This window comes from Rhamphochromis sp. 'chilingali' (assembly GCF_963969265.1).
Source record: "Rhamphochromis sp. 'chilingali' genome assembly, chromosome: 1".
NCBI classification, from domain to species: Eukaryota; Metazoa; Chordata; class Actinopteri; order Cichliformes; family Cichlidae; genus Rhamphochromis; species Rhamphochromis sp. 'chilingali'.
Window position 1 is genome coordinate 50,270,792 of NC_137929.1, and position 20,885 is coordinate 50,291,676.

A 20,885-nucleotide genomic window follows, 5' to 3' on the forward strand; every position below is an offset into this window, starting at 1 on the left:
AAATATATACGGAAATCCATCTCAACGCCATACCCCCAATTCAAGACAGTTTAGATGATGTGTACATAAAATCAGAATGCAATGTTTTCTTGGTCTCAAAACTATATGTCACTTACAAATGAATATATTACATTTTTAACATGGGAATGTGATAACTTTTAAGAAAAATATTAGCTCACCTTGAATTTGATGAACTGGCCTGCCAGCTCTCCAGACCTTTCACCACCTGATAAGATTAAACATTTATTATCTTTACAGGAGGGAACTGCAAGTCTCCAAGTTTATTAAGTAGAGAAATATTTAATTTCAAAAACATTAAAAAACAGGAAAACACATCTGTTCATGTTTTGTCTTTCCTCCTCAGTGTACTAAAAACACATAAATTGTTAAATAAACCACTGTCCATCAGTTGCAACTTACAAACTTACAAATTTCAACAACCCACACGTAAAATGTAAATTTATCACAACAGTCTTTGCGGTAGAGCCAAACTAGCTTATGTGCAGAGGTTAAGTTATAAACAATATCTATATTTGGAGTAGCTAAGTCTTTCATATTAGGCTATCATGCTAGCATGACATTGTGCTATATTCTTGCACTAACGTGTTAGCTAGATAGAATGGCATAAACAAACAGATATTTAAAAACAAAAACAAATGTGAATAAATAGAACTGAAAAGAATCGACAAACTAATGATACCTTTGTGCAAAAAGTATTTTCATCAAGATGGATGAAGATAGATTCACTCTTACCTTTCCAAGATGACCTCGAAGCAAACCATGTGCTTTCCTGCCTCTTGTTGTTTAGAATCTCACGTGATCTTGTGATATCGCGAGTCTTTAAGGCAGCTAACCACATTTGTTAGATTTTATCATGTCATATCAACAAGAATAAATTTAAGAGGTGCTAAGTTGGTAAATTTCATATAGATCTTATATGATTTTATTACGTTCACCTTAGAAACATAAATTCATTGTGTTCAAATTACATGTTAGAGTCTTGTAAATGCAATAACCACCAAGTTTCGCTTTTTTGAGTGTGCTGGCTGGGCTTATGTTACTTAAAAATTAACACCACAGCCTTAAAAACCTTATAAAAATATGTCTGTGAAATTTTCTGTTGAGTGTTTGAAATAAAAAAGTGAGATAAGAGCCCAGACAAAAGTTTTCAGGAGGTGCAACCGTTAGGGGTGGGGTATGGGGGGTATTTTCAATCCATAGCCATAACTAACTAACTAACTAACTAACTAACTAACTAACTAACTAACTAACTATATATATCATGTTTAACCTGAGTAGCAAAAGACTGCAGGGGGGTTGAAAACGACATGCCAGGAGTTAGCTGTGCTCGCCCGCTCTATTGAGCCTTGTCCTCCTGGTCAGCTATCGCGCTGGTGGATAACAGAGCTCTCCGAAAATGTCGAAGCAAGGTTCAATTAAGTAGATATTTGAGCATTTTACAGCGACATTCTCGCCTGAAAATATCTTAAAAGTTTATTTGGTGACCCAGAAAGGGTAATCTGGAGAAAAGGAGGATCGCATTTGTTGGCTGCGGTTGTCGGAGCCTATGCGTACTTGTAAGCGCGGCAATGGCGGAGGAGCACGGCTAAAAAACCTTTAAATATTACATTTTCTTTGTCATGAAATAAACTTTTAAGATATTTTCAGGCGAGAATGTAGCTGTGTAAAGTTCAAGTATCAGTTCAAGCTCGATTTATCAAGACATTGCATATTTGCAAAAATGCTCCGACGTTTTCGGAGACGTCTATTTTTTTTAATGCTTTGTGGCAGCTTTTGAACATCTGTGGCATCTATATCTAATGTCAAATCTAGCCTTTATTTAACAACATAAGCAAACTGCTTTTATATTTAACCGACTTTTCTGTTGAATTACATTTTAAATAATAACATTAACAATAGTATTTGTTTTGTTAAAACATGTGATTAAAAACAAGTTTTGTTGTGAAAGCTATAATCCAGATACATGGCCCGTTAAATGCTTAACATCTAGGTTGGCTTTATAACTGAGAATAAAGTAATATAGCTCGTCCTTCTAAAGAATTAAGTTAAATTACACAGTTGAATCATAAGAAACATGTTACATATAAACCCTGTCATAAGTTAACTTTTAACAAGCATGCAATGATTATATTTAAATTAGGTGGTCTTTTTTTCAAAACATATCTCTTTAGGCCTAAAATGTGCCAATACTACACATTCAGACACAGTAGTAGATGGTGTTTTTAATACTATATGTGTTAGTCTAATTCGGTTGTATGGGGTCTACATTGACCCTCTGTGTTGTAAGTTATTATGATTGCACAGCCATTAAGGATCAAATCAGCTTCTAAAAATGTTCTGTTTTTTCTCCCTCTGCTTGCTTCTTTCTGTCTTTGAGGCTCGGGACCAGCACTCCTGCTGTTGGACAGAAAGACATCAACTCATTGGTAAGTATTTTTGGTCAAGTTACTTGAAAAAAGTAATCAGTAACTAATTACCAATTACTTCCCCCAAAATTACTTATTTTCAAAAGTAATTAATTACTTAGTTACTTAGTTACTTTTTAAAAAACACGATTTACAACCTGAAAAGGTGATAAAGCGATAGATCTTTCAGCCCAATTCTTGTCATGGTCCCCGTGCCTGCCCAGCCGGCCTCACAAGGCTACACTTGTGTTTTTGCTTTCTCTCTCTCTCCCCTACCTCTCTGCCTGGGCGGAGCTCACAGCTGGCTCCCGCCCTTGGCTCACACAGCTGTTGGCGATCAGCTGATTACCCATCTACTATTTGAGGCTGGGTCACAGATCCTCTCATCGCTGGATGATTGCGCTACTGACGTTAGTCTTTCTTTCCAGGTCCCGTGGTCTTATACCTTTACGCCCTACCTTCGTGATTTGTGAGTGATTTCTCCCTTTCCTGTTCCAGTTTATCTTCCCGGACCTGTGACCTCCCCGCGGTACGAACGTGTGTGAGTCGGATGTGAGGACGTGAGCGAGCGTGAGAGAGAGAGAGCCTTCCCCTAATCCCCTGGAACCCTGAATTTCCCCGTAACTGTATATATTATTGCACTGGTGTGTAAATAAATCGTGTTCTGAGACATCAACCTGCTCTGCGCTTGAGTCCCTGCTTTCAGTTTGTGACAATTCTACTTTTTCTACATAATCCATCATACAAAATGTAATCAAATGGAAAAGTCTCTTTTTTTTTTTTAACTTGTTTTAGTAGTTTTAACCTTTTAACTTTATGCATCAAGGTCAAAGGAGCTTGCAAAGAAAAGCATCTGGACTTCTTTAAGAAGAGAACCTTCACAGACTTTATGCATCAAGCAAAAATTTAATTATATGCAACATTCTCTGACTGGAAGAAATTTGTTTAACATTTAAACCTATTTTCTGCACATTCCAGCACATAAAATATATTTTTTTCTGCGAGTTTCTCTGTGAGTTTCCCATTACGTGGTAGCGCACTCCTGGTGCTTGCTTGGAAGTTTAGCGGGATTTTTTTCGCTGTAAAAAGAAGTTTTCTTCCCACGCACAACGGATGCTAATGTTTTTGTCACTTTGTATGGAATCAAACTCAAAGTAAGGTCAGTACTTCCACGCTTTAAACGCTGCACGCTCATACTCTCTCCTGCACTCGATATATGATCCATTGTTGATCTGCACACAGCTGTTGTCACGAACGTCGCACTTACGTCACTGTCATGAGACATTCTCGCAAAAAATCACGGTTTTAGTAACGCAGTAACGCAGCGTTCCTACGGGAAAGTAACGTAACGGTACTTTCCCGTAGGAACGTAGGAAGTAACGGTAATCTAATTACCGTTTTTGCAATAGTAATTCCTTACTTTACTCGTTACCTGAAAAAAGTAATCAGATTACGCGTTACTGCCCATCTCTGGTGCGGACCTGGGGACAGTTTCCACTTTTGTCGTACTATTGTACTAGGTAAGACTGTGCAATGACAATAAAGAGTTATCTCTTATCACGCTATCTCTCTCTCTAGAATTGAGTTTTGTTTTCAGGAGGAAACATGCAAATGACAGCAACTTGAACCTTTTTCAAAACTGTGAAACTGCAAAAAAAAAAGCCATTTTCACTGAGCAATAGACCACTCTCACACAGTTTTTACAGTAAAATTATATAGTACAAACACTTATAGTGTGCCATTTAAGATTAACAACCATATAAAACTGTTAGTTACTCCTATTCTTTTGCTGTTTTGAAAAATAAGAACCAAATGAATTGAAATGACTGATGTGTCTAAGATGAAAGTACTGTCTCTCACTCAAGCCCTCAGTTAGTGGTGACAGGCAGGTAAAGCACTAGGGAAACTTGCTGTGGGCTGTTGTGAAGATTAAACCAAAGATTAAATGTAATTAAGGACACTGAGTCCTGTAAGCATTAGGACACCAAAGACATATTTGTGTCACAGTTGTTAGTATGAATGTTAGTAACAGGAAAACATACTAGTTATTATTTTCTAACACTTCTTAAATAAATCATACGTGTAAATACAAACAATGTAAACTGAGAAAAAAGAACAATACATTTAGCATTTGAAATAGAAGTATAATTTTAATTCCTAACAATTAAAATTTTAAACGTTTCTTTTTTCCCTATTTTCTTATTATCACGAAATATACAACATACAGAGTAGAGGAGAACAGATTAGGGAACTTACAGAAAAATACGAGTATGAGTACATTAATTTCTATTCAGTCCAGGATTAATGCAATTGAGGAAAGAATTATTACAATAATCAGAATAATACTCATCACCAGTAATCATAATAATGACAATGATAGCAATAACACAATTATAACAAGAATATGGGAAATAACTATAACTCATAGTCACTCAAACAGAAATTTCCAGCAGACTTTGTCAAATGCTTTTTCTGCATCGACTGATAAGATTATAGTTTTCTGATACTCTGAAAGCTGCATGGAGTTGAATAGTTTACAAATATTTATAGTGGGATGTCTGCCTTTAATAAAACCTGTCAGGTAAGGATGGATAAGGGCTGGAATTACTTTTTCTAAATGGGATGCAAGAACATGGCTTATAATTTTAATGTCTGTATTTACCAGAGAAAGTGGCCTAATTTGGCTGATTGGGATTTTTCTCTGGTTTTAACAAAAGGTTAATTATTGCAGTATTCATGGTTGGAGGACTTCTAGACATAATCATAAATTCTTTAACCATTCTTATGAATAGCGAGGACAGGGTTGGCCATAAATGTTCGTAGAACTCAGCAGGGACGCCATCTGGGCTAGATGCCTTGTTACAGAGTATTTGATTAAGAATAGTTCTTCTAGAGCTATAGTTTATCCAACATCGTACCTTGATCTTGTGTTAAAATAGACAGATCTATAGCACTCAGAAATTTGTGAATGTCTTCCATATTTGGGTCATGGTCAGAAGTGTATAGATGCATGTAAAACGTCCTAACAACATTATTTATATCTGGAAGATAATGAAAAGGTTTCCCTGCTGAGTCTTTGATAACTACATGTTTTTTGTCTTTATTTTGACTAAATAGCTTTACTAGATATTTATCTGATTTATTTATTATTGTATTCAGATTTCTCATGTGTCAACCGCTGTATAAGAAACTGTGATTTTGTGTTTAACAACACATTTAAATCAAGTCTGTGTTTTCTTAAATCACACACTAGCTTTTCAAAAGTGTTGCTGTGCAATTTCTTTTCAACATTTTAATTTTTTCTTCCAAATTGTGTCTTTTTCCTTTTTATAGGATGAGTATGAGATAATCCTGCCCCTTAAAACAGCTATGCCAGTTTCCTATAATAAAGTTAATAAATATTGGGAGAATCATTTATATCCAAAAAGGATGTCCATTCTCTTTAAAATATTATTTAAGTCCTACTTTTTTAGCAAAGATGTGTTCAAGCACCATCAGGTGGTCGATTTTTGTTGCCATTTTTTATTGAGTTTCAAAGAGACAGGTTTATGATCGCTTAGTGCCCTTGAGTGGAATTGTGTTTCTGATGTATTTGGATGACGGGAATTACTAGCTGGGGGAAAAATATATTCTCGATGATGAATGATGGACTTGGAAAAGTAAGTGAATTCTTGATCATCAGGGTGGTTTAAACTCCAACTGTCACAAAGGCCATAATATTCCATGTATGGTTTAAAAATGACAGTCGATTGATATGTTCCATTATTAGGACTTATTGATTAGTAGTTAAATATAACAATATAAAAAATATGTACAACCCTAACCACATTTTTATATTTATATTTGCACCTCTAAACACAACTATGCTTGTTTTTTACATAAACTGTATATGAAAGATGGATGGAGCCACCACAGCCTCAAGTTGAGCATGTCTGCAATCTTCATTTTGGTATTTTGAATGTAAGGGGGTGAATCTGACATGGATACCAAAGGATATCCTGGGCCATCTGACCTCAGGAAATCACATGATAGGGTGGGGCTAGGTTTCACAATGAGCTCACCCAAAACCTTGGCTGATTGTGACCTACACCCATTTTCACACCTTGGCTTGTGTGATTAGGTAGAGGATCATTAGAGGGTCCATTGTCCCTCTCGGAGGGACACTCCCACAGGGCTTAAATCTGTGACTCTCCACCATTTGACCCTAGAACTTAAGAAGCTTCTCAGATGAGAGGTGAAACATCTTCAAGCAACTTGAAGTCCAGACGCTTTCTTTCCCAAGCTCCTTCGAATACAAAAGGATAAGAAGAGCAACTTGTCAGTCTCACTGTAAAGCATACCCTGATTTATTCTCATTTGCAATAATTATATCTGCTTTATACAAACAAACAATGATTTTTCCACCTCAGGTAAACTTCAGTGGATGACTATGGGCTGTCCAGTGCGGAGTCACGTGTGCTCAGTGGGGTTTTCTTCTCTCTCGAGAGCTTGTCGTATTTTCTGCCAGAAGATTCCAGTGTGTTGACCAGCCTGTGGCCAGCTCAAGTAAGAGCTCCTCTTCACCAGACTCCTTATTTGGTAGTACGGAGACAGCTGGTTGGCTGGTATGTCCTCCAGAAACACCATGATCAGCACATCCTTGTGCTCATCGAACAGACGGTAGCTAAAGAGATCACACGCAGATTAATCAGTGTAGAAGCTGGCGATGTCATTACATGTAAGGACAAAGAGTTGGTAACCATACCTGGCCATCTGGATTTCTTTGGAGCACCACTCACTCTGCAGGTAATTTGGGCTGATCACACAGATAGTCTTTCTGCTCCTATAGATGGCATCTGTAATGTTTTCTACAATGGGCTTACCTGTAAAAACAGAAATCTGAGACGTTAAACAAAAATCTCACACATCAAACATGTCAGCATTTTTCTAGTTTTAACATTTACTACTTAAAACAGCACTGGTGAATAACATAAAATGTATGTCTGTGAAGGTTCTCAGTCATCCAGGTCATTGTAGTCTATTGTTTCCAAGCTCCTTAGACAACATAAAATGTAGCCTTTTCTATGAGTTAAAACATTTCAAAGGTATTCTCACTTTTGAGAAGAGCAGGATCTACAGTAGTGTCTAAATTTCAGTCACAGCCTTTGGTGGGACTTTTTGTGTAATGGACAAGCAAAGCACAATTCAATAAGCTTCTGGGGTAATAACTGGTGCTGACTCAGACTTTAATTTTAATATTTTCTGTAATTCAATATTTTCTGGAATTCAGATGTTTTTGTACGTCTATATTCTTTTATGTGAAACCCAATTTCATGATTTCAGGAAAAAACTGGACCAATCTTAACTGTATATTTTCCAGAGTAAATCTTTCATTTTCCTACATGTAGGATGCTTTGAAAGTTGAGCAGCACATCTAAAGTCTACTTTTAGAGGTTTAAAGATCAATTTGTAGCTCTTGTCCAGATAGTCAGTCTTAAAATATCTAGATCTAGCACTCAAACTTCGTTTTGTGGGTCACGTGGGATTGGTATTCTTGTTTGACTTCATATCAGCCATTTATATTTGTGTAAAGATATTGTATTAAAATTTTGAACAAAACAAAACAAAAAACAGTCGTGTAAACCCCGATCTTTGTCAGTACAAGTTTAAGGAAAGCTGAGGCAGTTTGTGTGGTAGCTTCATTAAATATAGATCTAAAAATAGAAAAATAGAAAAAAAAAAGAGGCTAATGATAATCATATATACCTGGTTCAAAGTCTCTGTGGTGCAGACAGAGTTTCCAGCCCTGTTGACCCTCCAGCTCTGGAAGCAACTCTCCACAGACCCAAGCTTCATCATGAACATTGTAGGAGACAAAGGCATCGTAGCTGTGAGGAATACCTTTCTTCCTCCTCTTATTATCATAGAGAAAGGCCAGGAAGAGGTAGTAGGCATAGGTGAGGTGTGACCTCAGGAAGTGATAGATGAAGGATGCAAGGAGAGTAAGCATAACTAGACTAGAGCTAAAGAGGAAGCAGAGCAATGCAGCATCTATCCGACAGGAGTCAAAACCAAAGTCAAGGAATTTTTTTCCCCGTTGGCTGACAGGAAACGCACAAGTGTACTGATGTGCATTAACAACCTGTGTCTGTTTGCTGCCTTGAATCCACTGGATAAGACCGTAATTAGAACATTCACATGTTAAAAGGTTAGCAGATAGATCCAGATATGTCAAGCCTGGAAGGGATTGGATAACTGTTTCACTGATTACAAACAATTCATTGTCACTGACGTTTAGCCACCTGAGTGCCGACAGTTTGGCCTCTGCTAGAAAATCCAAAGACCTGAGTTTATTGTTGGAGAGGTCGAGTATTATCAGGTTTGGAATTGGCAAGAACACGTCAGATGTTAAAACTGAAAGCTCGCTGTAAGATATCCTCAGATGTTTCAGTTGCGGTGTGTATTTAAATGTGTCTGGGTACAAAGATCCCATGAAATATGCCTCTGTTATTAAGTACTCTAAAGAAGTCAAACCACTGAGAACATCTTTTGAAATATCGTAATATCCTCTATGAACCTTGATATGAAGCTTCTTCAATCTTTGTAAATTTGAGAAAGGCCTATCCCTTTGTTCAGAGCTGTTATGTGACTGGCTTTGAACAACATTTAAGATCAGAGTGCTTAAGTTTGACAGTCCACTGAAATGGTCGTAAAAATAATTATCACCTAACAAATAAAGAATCTGGAGGTTATCAAGTCCTTCGAACCCTCCTTCATCAACACTGTCACACTTGTCTAAGTCTATACACAAGTATTGAAGGGAAGACAGACTATGAAAATCTCCATGAATGAAATTCATGATATCAATATTTCTCAAATTTAAAAACTCCAATGTCTGTAATTTATCTTTGAATGTATCTATAAATGACACAATCTGGTTGTTTTCAAGATTTAAGATTTTCAAATTGTTTAAATCTTGAAAAACACAGTCAAAGATATAGGATATTTGATTGTGGCTCAGATCGAGTATTGTTAGGCTTTTTAAATTCCAGAAGTAAGGACAGTAAAGTTCACTGATGACATTGTCACTAAGGTCATAGACTTCCAATGTGGTGAGTCCTTGGACGGCCACTGGCAGTTCGGACAGTTCATTATTTTGTAATATCAGGCTTCTGAGCTGTGTCATTGACGGGAGTGCATTATCAGCCATGCTTTTTATATTGTTAAATGATAAGTTGAGCTCAGTAAGGTTAGAGCAAGACTGCAGCATGTGCTCTTTTATGGTGTGAATTTCACTATTTCTCACATCAACTGTTCTTAGAGAAGGAATTTGGCAGGCAACATCAATGAGACCATCATCTATCCACTTTTGTATGTTATCCATCTGAAACTCTTGAAGAGAGTAAGCAGTCTGCAGAATCACTCTGTACACATCAAAGCTAAGAGAAGTTTCACTCATGTGCAGTCTCGTTAGGCTCCTCAAAAAGGTCTTGTTTGACACTTCCCACTCGATGTCCTTGGACCAGCCTCGCAAGTCCAGAGACTGCAGATGAGGAAAAATGTCTCTTGTAATGCTGAACTTTTTCACTGAATCCAAACTTAGGGTGAGTAGGTTTGAAGTATTTACATGGAGGTCATCGGACTGAAACGAAGTAAAGTTGTTGTGAGTAATAATCAAATGTTGTAAAGTTGGAAGTTTAACAATATAATCAATATCTGAAATTTGATGCAGGTAATTATTGCTCAAATTTACTAAACGTAAGATGACCAGGGGCTGAAAGACCACAGGGGAAATAAATGAGATAATGTTGTTGTCCAGAGACAGTGTCTCTAATTTGGAAAGGCCCTGAAACATGTTTTTTGTCAGTGCTGTGAGTAAATTTTCACCCAAGTCGAGAACTTTTAACTCTACCACGTCTGCAAAAGTTCCATCATCAATTTGTAAAATCCAATTATTTTTAACATATAGAGCTTCAAGCTTAGATAAACCTCTTAAATACATCCTGGAAATATTTGAAATGTCATTTGAGCTGAGATTGAGCGATACTGCATTACCAGGAATGTCATCTGGAATAGCAGTGAGGTGACGCTTTGCACATGTAACTGATACATTCTTTGAATTTTCAGAATACAGGATTGTGCAGTCTTTTAGAGAAAAAGCAAGTGAATGTTCACAATGAAACAAAAAAGACAGAAGTGAGATAAGCAGCAGAAGGACTCTTTCTGTAGCTAGCATGTTGATCTCAGTGGTGGTTTTCACTTTCTTTAGGGAGATGGAGGTGGGAGCATACTGTTGATCAATACACCTGAAGCAGACCAGAGAAGAAAGAAAATATAAGGTAGGTTTTGATCACATCACAGTGTCCACAACTTGGCATGAAATAATGTGACATCTGGTGCAGTCAGTGGTGAAAACTGTTGATAGTCTGAGAGTTTATCTACCTATCCATGGGTCAGTGGCTCAATCCAGCATGTATATCAAAATTGGGACCTGCAGGCCAGAGCCCACTCTTTACATATTTCAAAGAGACATGCATATCACTTAAGATTCTCCATATATTTTGTCCTGCACAGTCTTACTTGTGGTTAACAAGATAGATAACACAGAATGAAGTTTAAAGGAAAGGCAGGCAGCTGAACTACAGATGGGCAACTGAGTTGTCTTGTCCCAGCAAATCACTGTTTTCTATGAAAAACCCATATAGGAACCCCAAAGGTCAAACCTGGTGTTGAGCACTTGTGGACACCCCCAAGTGGGATAAGTATAGGTTTGTCCTGCCCACAAAGTCCCACAGTTCACCCACATCTAGCCACAATAGGTAGTTGTTTCCCTATTATTTATAATAACAGCTGAATAATAATAGCTACCGACTGTGCCAAGATCGCTCTCATTGTTCAGTTATTGACGGGTAGGGCTTTGAAGTGGGCTCAAGCTGTTTTAAGCACCAATCCTAATGTTTCCTACCCAGATTATAAGTTTAGGTGTGTTTTTGACAAGTGCTCCAGCCCGGAGATGGCTGCCCATCGTATGTTCTCAGAGAGAACATACGATGGGCAGAAGGAGTATGGCTGATTTCTCCATGGAGTTCTGGACCCTGGTAGAGGAGACGGGCTGGAAAGAGAAGGTGCTTAGAGGAGCTTTCCTGAACGGCATCAATGAAAGGATAACACGTGAGTTGGCAATTGGATTAGTGTTTAGTAAGAGCACAGTCACTCCCACCCCACTGTCCCATGACTGCGGTATTGATCTACTCCCTGGCGCATCTCTGCCCACCAGCCGTTTGTACAGTGTTTCTAAGCCTGAGCGCAAGGCCATAGAGCGTTACATCACAGATTCCCTTGCATCGAGCATTATTCGGCTGTCCACGTCACCCCTCAGGACAGGATTCTTCTTTGTTGAGAAGAATCCTGCCATGAGGATTAAGTCCTTCAGGACTTCATTTCACCTCTCCCAAACAGCAGTTCCTGTGGTCATCAGCAGTGCAGCAGGCCTTTGACCTTCTGAAACGCCTGTTTTCCTCTGCACCTGTTCTATTTCAGGCAGACCTTAATCAAGCATTCGCAGTGGAGGTGGATGCCTCGGACTCTGGTGTGGGGGCGGTCCTCTCGCAGCGATTTGAAGGTAAATTGCATCCCCGTGCCTTCTTCTCACGTTGTCTGTCTCAGGCCGAGTGGAACTGTGATGTGGGGGATCGAGAGCTGCTTGCCATCAAACTTAATTTTAGAGGACTGGCATCACTGGTTGGAGGGGAGCGAGCACCCAGTTCTTGTTTGGATGGATTACAAGAACCTTGCCTATCTTCAAGCGGCTAAACGCCTCAATGCCAGACAAGTCAGGTGGGCCTTATTTTTTACCTGTTTCAGCCTTGTGATTACTTACAGGCCAGGCTCACGCAACACTGAACCCGACGTCCTCTCACGTCAATTCTCACTGGTGGAGGATGCAGAGGAAAAGGACAAACCCATTCTTCCTGCTTCCTGTATCATCGGGACAGTCACCTGGGAGATCGAGAGGCTGGTCATAAATGCCCTGCAGCAGGATCCAGACCCTGGGTCAGGGCAGGCAGTACGTCCCTGTGGTTGTTCGGGGCAAGGTGATCCACTAGGCACATACGGCAAAGTTCTCCTGCCATCTGGATCAGAATCTCACACTTAGATTCCTCCAACGTCTATTTTGGTGGCCTTCCCTTGCAAAGGACGTCCGGGAATATGCAACGGCCTTGGCCAATTTGTGCTCAAAACAAGGCACCAAGCTCCCAGCTGTTGGGCCACCTGCGACCACTCCCATGGCTCATGGTTGCACATTGCCGTGGATATTGTCACTGGACTGCCGCCGTCAGCAGGTAATACCACCATACTCACCATCATAGTGGTTTTCACCCACAGTCTAACGGCCAACCTGAAAGGGCTAACCAGTAGCTGGAAGCCATGTTGCGGTGCGTTGCCTCTTCCAACCAGTTCTCCTAGAGTGAGCATTTGGCCTGGGTGGAGTATGCCCACAACGCTAGCACCTCGACGGCCACAGGGGAGTCTCCCTTTGAGGCATCGATGGGATAACAAGCCCCACTCCTTTCCATCACAGAGGGTGAGTTTGCAGTCCCATCAGTGCAACATCACACGCGTCATTGCCGGCAAGCATGGCGGGCTACTAGGACAACATTGTTTAGGACAGCAGAGTAGAACAAGAGACTGCCGGGCCATCATCGTGTTCTGACTCCTGTTTACCAAGTTGGCCAACAGGTATGGCTCTCCTCTAAACATATACCACTGAGGACGGAGTCTAAGAAGCTGGCTCCTAGATTCATCGGTCCTGTGCAAGAGGTCCTCAATCCTGTGACTGTGCATTTGACCCTCCCTCGAAATATACGTATTCATAATGTGTTTCATGTGTCTCAGGCAATGAACAGGTAGCCAATGAGACTCTAGCTATAGGCTCTACACATGCGCAGCTCAGAAATAAATGAGCTCCAGCCTGAGCAAGACGCTAACTTCGGTGTCCTCTCTATTAATCCACAGGTACTGACAAACAAACTTTTATGTTACCGAACTGGTTCTAAATGTCATGTAAGTTGAGTAACAACTGTTCGGCTATATTTTGAGATGATAGTGATGATGTTGTTTTGTGGTATTTTGTTGTAATGAGTATTAGTGTATCATCGGCATAATGCTATAATGCTACGTAGCACTATAAGTATATGCTATGACAGTGGCAACCTGCGACTTCCGAAAATGTGTTGTAGTGTTTGTTTTTGTGTTAGCCAAGCAGTACTGAGTACATTTATTAAGGGGAAAGCTTTTTGTTAGTGAAACAACGTTTGCAGTCGTCTGCCGCCATGTTGTGTTGCGTTCAGGGGACGCCATGTTCAAAAGTAATAGCGAGTGTTTTGTTTAAGTTGTGAGTATGTAAAGTCATTTTGAATTAGTTTGTATTTATTTTGCTTTTGAGAGAATGCTTTTTGTAACTTTATTTATGTTTATGAACTCTGTTATTTTATGGGAAGAATGCATGGTCTAGTGTGATTTGTATTGTGTATATGCAGAAATAAATGAGCTCCGGCCTGAGCAAGACGGTAACTTCGGTGTCCTCTCTATTAATCCACAGTTTGCTCATATTTGGCTACGCAGTGCTCTCTAGCCTGTGTGCCGCTTGCTGCCGGTCCAGATTCCCCTAGGTCTGGTGCCGGTAACACTGGCAGTAGTTAAAGCTTTACTTAAAAAGCCATCTCTAGACCCAGCAGTCTTAGCTAATTATAGGCCAATCTCCAACCTTCCTTTCATATCAAAAATCCTTGAAAGAGTAGTTGTCAAACAGCTAACAGATCATCTGCAGAGGAATGGCTTATTTGAAGAGTTTCAGGCAGGTTTCAGAGCTCATCACAGCACAGAAACAGCTTTAGTGAAGGTTACAAATGATCTTCTTATGGCCTCTGACAGTGGACTCATCTCTGTGCTTGTCCTGCTAGACCGTGCAGCGTAGTTATTATAGGTACTGCACTGCAGTAGTTTGCATCATATCTACAGTGGGGCAAAAAAGTATTTAGTCAGCCACCGATTGTGCAAGTTCCCCCACTTAAAATGATGACAGAGGTCAGTAATTTGCACCAGAGGTACACTTCAACTGTGAGAGACAGAATGTGAAAAAAAATCCATGAATTCACATGGTAGGATTTGTAAAGAATTTATTCGTAAATTAGGGTGGAAAATAAGTATTCGGTCACCTCAAACAAGGAAAATCTCTGGCTCTCACAGACCTGTAACGTCTTCTGTAAGAAGCTTTTCTGTCCCCCACTCGTTACCTGTATGAATGGCACCTGTTTGAACTCATCATCTGTATAAAAGACACCTGTCCACAGCCTCAAACAGTCAGACTCCAAACTCCGCCATGGCCAAGACCAAAGAGCTTTCGAAGGACACCAGGAAAAGTATTGTAGACCTGCACCAGACTGGGAAGAGTGAACCTACAATAGGCAAGCAGCTTGGTGTGAAAAAATCAACTGTGGGAGCAATCATCAGAAAATGGAAGACATACAAGACCACTGATAATCTCCCTCGATCTGGAGCTCCACGCAAGATGTCATCCCGTGGGGTCAAAATGATCATGAGAACGGTGAGCAAAGATCCCAGAACCACACGGGGGGACCTGGTGAATGACCTGCAGAGAGCTGGGACCAAAGTAACAAAGGTCACCATCAGTAACACACTACAGCGGCAGGGAATCAAATCCCACAGTGCCAGACGTGTTCCGCTGCTGAAGCCAGTGCATGTCCAGGCCCGTCTGAAGTTTGCCAGAGAGCACATGGATGATACAGCAGAGGATTGGGAGAATGTCATGTGGTCAGATGAAACCAAAGTAGAACTTTTTGGTATAAACTCAACTCGTCGTGTTTGGAGGAAGAAGAATACTGAGTTGCATCCCAAGAACACCATACCTACTGTGAAGCATGGGGGTGGAAACATCATGCTATGGGGCTGTTTTTCTGCCAAGGGGACAGGACGACTGATCCGTGTTAAGGACAGAATGAATGGGGCCATGTATCGTGAGATTTTGAGCCAAAACCTCCTTCCATCAGTGAGAACTTTGAAGATGAAACGAGGCTGGGTCTTCCAACATGACAATGATCCAAAACACACCGCCCGGGCAACAAAGGAGTGGCTCCGTAAGAAGCATTTGAAAGTCCTGGAGTGGCCTAGCCAGTCTCCAGACCTCAACCCCATAGAAAATCTGTGGCGGGAGTTGAAAGTCCGTGTTGCTCGGCGACAGCCCCAAAACATCACTGCTCTCGAGAAGATCTGCATGGAGGAATGGGCCAAAATACCAGCTACTGTGTGTGCAAACCTGGTAAAGACCTATAGTAAACGTTTGACCTCTGTTATTGCCAACAAAGGTTATGTTACAAAGTATTGAGTTGTATTTTTGTTATTGACCAAATACTTATTTTCCACCCTGATTTACCAATAAATTCTTTACAAATCCTACCATGTGGATTCATGGATTTTTTTTTTTCACATTCTGTCTCTCACAGTTGAAGTGTACCTCTGGTGCAAATTACTGACCTCTGTCATCATTTTAGGTGGGGGAACTTGCACAATCGGTGGCTGACTAAATACTTTTTTGCCCCACTGTATCTAATAGACTCCAATTTGTGCATTTAAATGGAGAGTCCTCTTCACACACTGATGTTAATTATGGAGTTCCACTGGGTTCAGTGCTAGGACCAATTCTGTCTACATTATACATGCTTCCCTTAGGCAGTATCATTAGAAGACATCGTATACATTTTCACTGCTATGCAGATGACACCCAACTCTATCTTTCCATGAAGCCAGATAACACACACCAATTATTTAAACTGCAGGAATGTCTTGAAGACATAAAGACCTGGATGGCCTCTAACTTTCTGCTTCTTAAGGTTATTCTATTTGGTTATTCAACTCGGCCCTGAAAATCTTAGAAATATGGTATCTAAACAGATTCTTACTCTGGATGGCATTACCTTGGCCTCCAGTAACGCTGTGAGGAACCATGGAGTCATTTTTGACCAAGACATGTCCTTCAATGCACATATTAAACAAATATGTAAGACTGCGTTCTTCCATTTGCACAACATCTCTAAAATTTGAAAAATCCTGTCCTGTGATGCTGAAAAACTAGTTCATGCATTTATTACTTCCAGGCTGGACTAGTGTAATTCATTATTATCAGGATGTCCTAAAAAGCCTGAAAAGCCTCCAGTTAATCCAAAATGCTGCAGCAAGAATACTGACAGGGACTAGAAAGAGAGAGCAGATTTCTCCTGTATTGGCTTCCCTTCACTGGCTTCCTGTTAAATCCAGAATGGAATTCAAAATCCTGCTCCTCACAGTAAAGGTCATAATCAGGCCCCATCTTATCTTAATGACCTTGTAGTAGGGCTGCACGATTTTGCATAAAATGAGAATCATGATTTTTTGGCTTAGAATTGAGATCACGATTCTCTCACGATTTTCTTTTCCAGTATAAATATTTATTGCACTTATTAACTGTACATCAACTTCGTAACAGTTGAGACTGAACATAAAAACAATAAACAAACATAAAAAAACAAATGTCTCACGTTTTGTTGTTGCCGCAAAATGTTGTACTGCTTGTAATTCCGTCTCCACCGTTGCTCGACACTGCGTGTATAGAGCAGGTAGTGCAACAATAGAAAAATAGTTGCAGGACGGCACTGTGTAGTGTTTGTCTAGGGTGTTGATCATTTTCCTAAATCCCTCGTTTTGCACAGTGTTGATGGGAGCCATATCTTTGGTCAGGTGATAAGTAATAGCCTCCGTAATTTCTTTGTGCCTGCGGGAGTTCGACGGGTATAGGGAAGCGCAGTATGAGGTTCCCGTTATTGATGTTTGGGTGGTTGACCGGGACGGATTTTCTCCTGTCACTTTCTCGTCATCCCTGACGTGCTCGCCGTTGTTTTTTCCCTGCTAATTTTATAAGGCTCCGCCCTTGTCATTTGTTGAGCAGGAAGAGTGAGCGCTTGTTTTCATGCAGAGTACGTCCCGGATCAAAATGCGGTACAATCGTCGTCGTCTTTTTTTTTCTTTCTTTTTTAAATCGTTGTCATTTGGAAATGAGATCGAACATAAGTATGAATCGAGATCGCGATTTTCTAATGATTAATCGTGCAGCCCTATTCATAAGTAGAGTTGCCAACGGAATTGCCCCGCATTGAGAGAAAATATTACGCGTTTCGCATTGAGGTGAAAAGGGAAAGTTTGTCCCGTACTTCAGCTAGAATGGAAAAAGACACAAAGATGGAGTTATTCTGTCTTTAAGCTGCACAGCTGCCTCTTCTTCTCTCATTCTCCCCCCTCTCCTGTTTCTTCTTCAATCATGAAACTGATCAATGATCAGCTGATCGGCTTTTCTCTCTTGTTTGTTTATCGCCTACTTTGCGCCAGAAAGAGGAAACCGGCGGATGTCACGCTAGACAACAGCAGCACGTTTAAGCTTGATCAGCTGTTGTTAGAATGTATTTAATATTAATTTCTCAGCTGATGTTTGCTGGAGCCACAGCTGTAAAAGCTACTGGTCATGATATCGGTTTGGTTATCTGGTGAGAGGGAAACATGAAGATGAAAACAGGAGACGTCCTTACTGAATCATCAGAGCTGAACAGGTGATGGAGAGACAGGTTTACCTTTTAGGTGACATGAATGAGTTGAAGGGAAGTTATGAACTGTTTCTGAGAGACAAATAACACCAGGATCCTTTTTTAGGTAGCTGACAGCTGGTAACTGTGCAGGGGAGGGTCTAGCAAAGTTTTGCCAGGGGGCCAGGTAGGGCATTAACAGGGAAAGGGGGGCACAAAGAAATACTTTCTTATTCTCTATTAAAATGTCTCGCTTTTATTAAATAATTATCTGAAGCTTACAACCAAAGTTTTTATCTGACGTAAAATGTATAGAAATCATACATATAACAAAGAAGCAGCTGGAATCCACAGCTGTGTGTGTTCATGGAGCTGCATTTTCACCTGCTGGACATCATTACCTGACAAGTTTAACTGTCTTCAGAACATTGCAGAGGCCTTATTGACAGTATTTGGCTCTACATATCTGTGTGAGCAGGTTTTCTCTCACATGAGTGTCCTCAGGTAGCCGTCTGAATGCTGGACACTTGTGTCTCTGAGTGGGAGACCAGAGATCAGAGTGTATTGACAAACATGCCATATTGGCCCAGTTTATTTTTCTTATCATTGTTGTGAGGAGACCATAAATAGCATTTGCATTTTCTGTTGTACAGTTCAATTGCTGTTATGGAGTTCTTGTTATGGATAAAAAGTGTCTTTTTTTGTTTCAACATAGCTGATAACTATTCGCTGATAGCTGCCAACATCTGCGAACAAATATAATTCTATAAAGTTGTTCTATATAGTGTGTAACCATTAATATAGAGCGTTATTAAATTTATTGCTAATGCAATCATATGGCACACTGACTTCTGAGGAAATTTTAAATGGCACTCCTCATCAGAAAGGTTGCCTACCCCTGTATTATTGTATGATCTAGTGCAGCGGTCTCCAGCCTTTTTTGCGCCACGGACCGGTTTATGCCCGACAATATTTTCATGGACCGGCCTTTAAGGTGTCGCGGATAAATACAACAAAATAAAACTAGTACCGGTACCGAAAAAAAAGATTTATTCATAACACACGTGAAAAGACCCAGGAAAACCGAGTTAACGATAAAAACGATAAGAAAATAACGCTGAAAACCATACATTTCACACCTGAGCCTCAACTCTCGCGGCCTGGTACCAAACGACTCACGGACCGGTACCGGTCCGAGGCCCAGGGGTTGGGGACCGCTGATCTAGTGTACAATATAAAGCACCTTGAGGCGACTATTGTGATTTGGTGCTATATAAATAAAATTGAATTGAATTGAATTGAATTAATAAATGCTACATTATAGTATATGTACATGTCATTGCATAGGGTTAGATTTACATTTATGGATATCCATATGTGATGGCATAGTCTTAAATAATGATGGACATACCCAAGTTAGTTTCACTTTAATATACAGAACCAAAACCATAAACCAAACAATTTTCATTAAAAGTCCCCATCACTAAACTCTCTTCTTCACATTAGTGAATTAGCAGAGCTAGGCAAGCAGATAGAGCCATTTTAAGTTCGTCACACCTTTAACTCCAGTATCTACATGGATGACTTATAACAGTAGTCATCCTACCTGCATCTGTTGTGTAAACCTTCTTTTCTTTGTATTACGGGTAAATAGATGAGGGAAGGGATACTTTAAGGATTTCATCAACCACACTGACATGCTTCTAAAGAATAAGCAGAGTCCAGGGATGAATTTAAGACTTGCCTATCACTGTGTCTGTGCTGCAGTGCTGGAAAGGAGAATCGGGTTAACGTGAGATTCAGGACCACTAATGTGGTTTTTGCCCTCATTGTTAAACACAACCAGGCACCGGTAGCCTAGAGCAGTTACTGATTAAGTTAAAAATAATATCTTGCTTGATTTAACACTGCTTAACATCTACTTTCGAGTCACTTCTCAGCCTAGAGTTATTTCATGCTATGGATTCTCAGAAAATGTGTCGGGTAGAGTACATGAAAGTAAATACCCAAACTCTGAAAAATACAAAAATGCACTACAATATCCACAAACTATAGATAACACAGTACAAACCCGCACACTGCTTAATCTGTCATTTTTGTCCTTTGTGTCATGTGACGTGTAAGTGAACCAACATAGCAGCTTATGCTTAAATTAACTCGACTTGAGGGTAATTTTCAATTTTTCTTACAAATTATAATCAGAAATGCAGTAATTCAGTAATAAAATATAAGCATAACTATTTTAGACTTAAAGTAGATCTTACAAGGACATTCAGTATTTAAAATAGGTAATTATTCAATTACTGTAGATTTTTATGTGCCTTCAGTTCTCTAATAAAAAGTCTAGTTTAAATTGTTTTACAAAGCAAATGTTATTTGCATAAAATCTGACCATCTATTTTTATATACAAATAATATATGTGGTCAATGGTTTTTCCATTAATCAAGATAAAAGAAACTTACCTATTCCAAAGATTGTTCTTTCTTTCACCAGCTTCACTACAGAAGAAAAAACCCCAGAGGCAAATCATTTGTACAAGAAAGAGGAAGTTGGATCGTTTCCTCTCACAGACGCCACTACTTCTGCAGTCTGTCTAAACAAGCCCAAGTGTGACTGGTCCATGAAGCAAAACAGCCTAATGAAAAAAACATTGCTTTCTGCAGCTTGAACCGATGTCTTCTTTGTTCCTTATATTTGAGATGAGCCGCAAACAATGTCCAATTTCATTTATTGAAAAATATTTATTTTTAATAATTTTTATTTGATTTAAACAATTTAGGATTTGCCAAGTCCAAAAATGTTTTGGTCTGTAGTAAATAACAATAATTCACTTGCAAGCAGTGACAGCAT

General features: G+C 39.7%; 1 protein-coding gene and 1 long non-coding RNA gene across 5 annotated transcripts; one reads left to right on the plus strand and one right to left on the minus strand.

Moving 5' to 3' along the window:
- Positions 1 to 1,561: 1,561 nt before the first annotated feature.
- On the plus strand, positions 1,562 to 14,441 carry LOC308401844. Of its 4 annotated transcripts, none has more exons than XR_013972620.1 (5): positions 1,562 to 2,447; positions 6,635 to 6,743; positions 6,836 to 6,971; positions 10,675 to 11,576; positions 11,946 to 14,441. It is a non-coding gene; the product is annotated as an uncharacterized lncRNA (long non-coding RNA). The 4 variants fall into 4 exon arrangements; XR_013972622.1 differs by lacking the exon at positions 6,635 to 6,743 and having other exon boundaries at positions 11,946 to 12,027; positions 12,288 to 14,441; XR_013972623.1 differs by lacking the exon at positions 6,635 to 6,743 and having other exon boundaries at positions 10,675 to 10,744; positions 11,375 to 11,576; positions 11,946 to 14,440.
- LOC308401822 (uncharacterized protein) lies at positions 6,876 to 10,686 on the minus strand (the record flags this gene model as incomplete). The annotated part of the gene is made up of 3 exons (XM_080890260.1): positions 8,172 to 10,686; positions 7,171 to 7,288; positions 6,876 to 7,089 (listed from the first exon to the last, which is right to left on the minus strand). Exons 1-3 carry the CDS (start codon positions 10,639 to 10,641, stop codon positions 6,876 to 6,878), a joined length of 2,802 nt encoding a protein of 933 aa, XP_080746386.1. The 5' UTR covers positions 10,642 to 10,686.
- Positions 14,442 to 20,885: the final 6,444 nt, after the last annotated feature.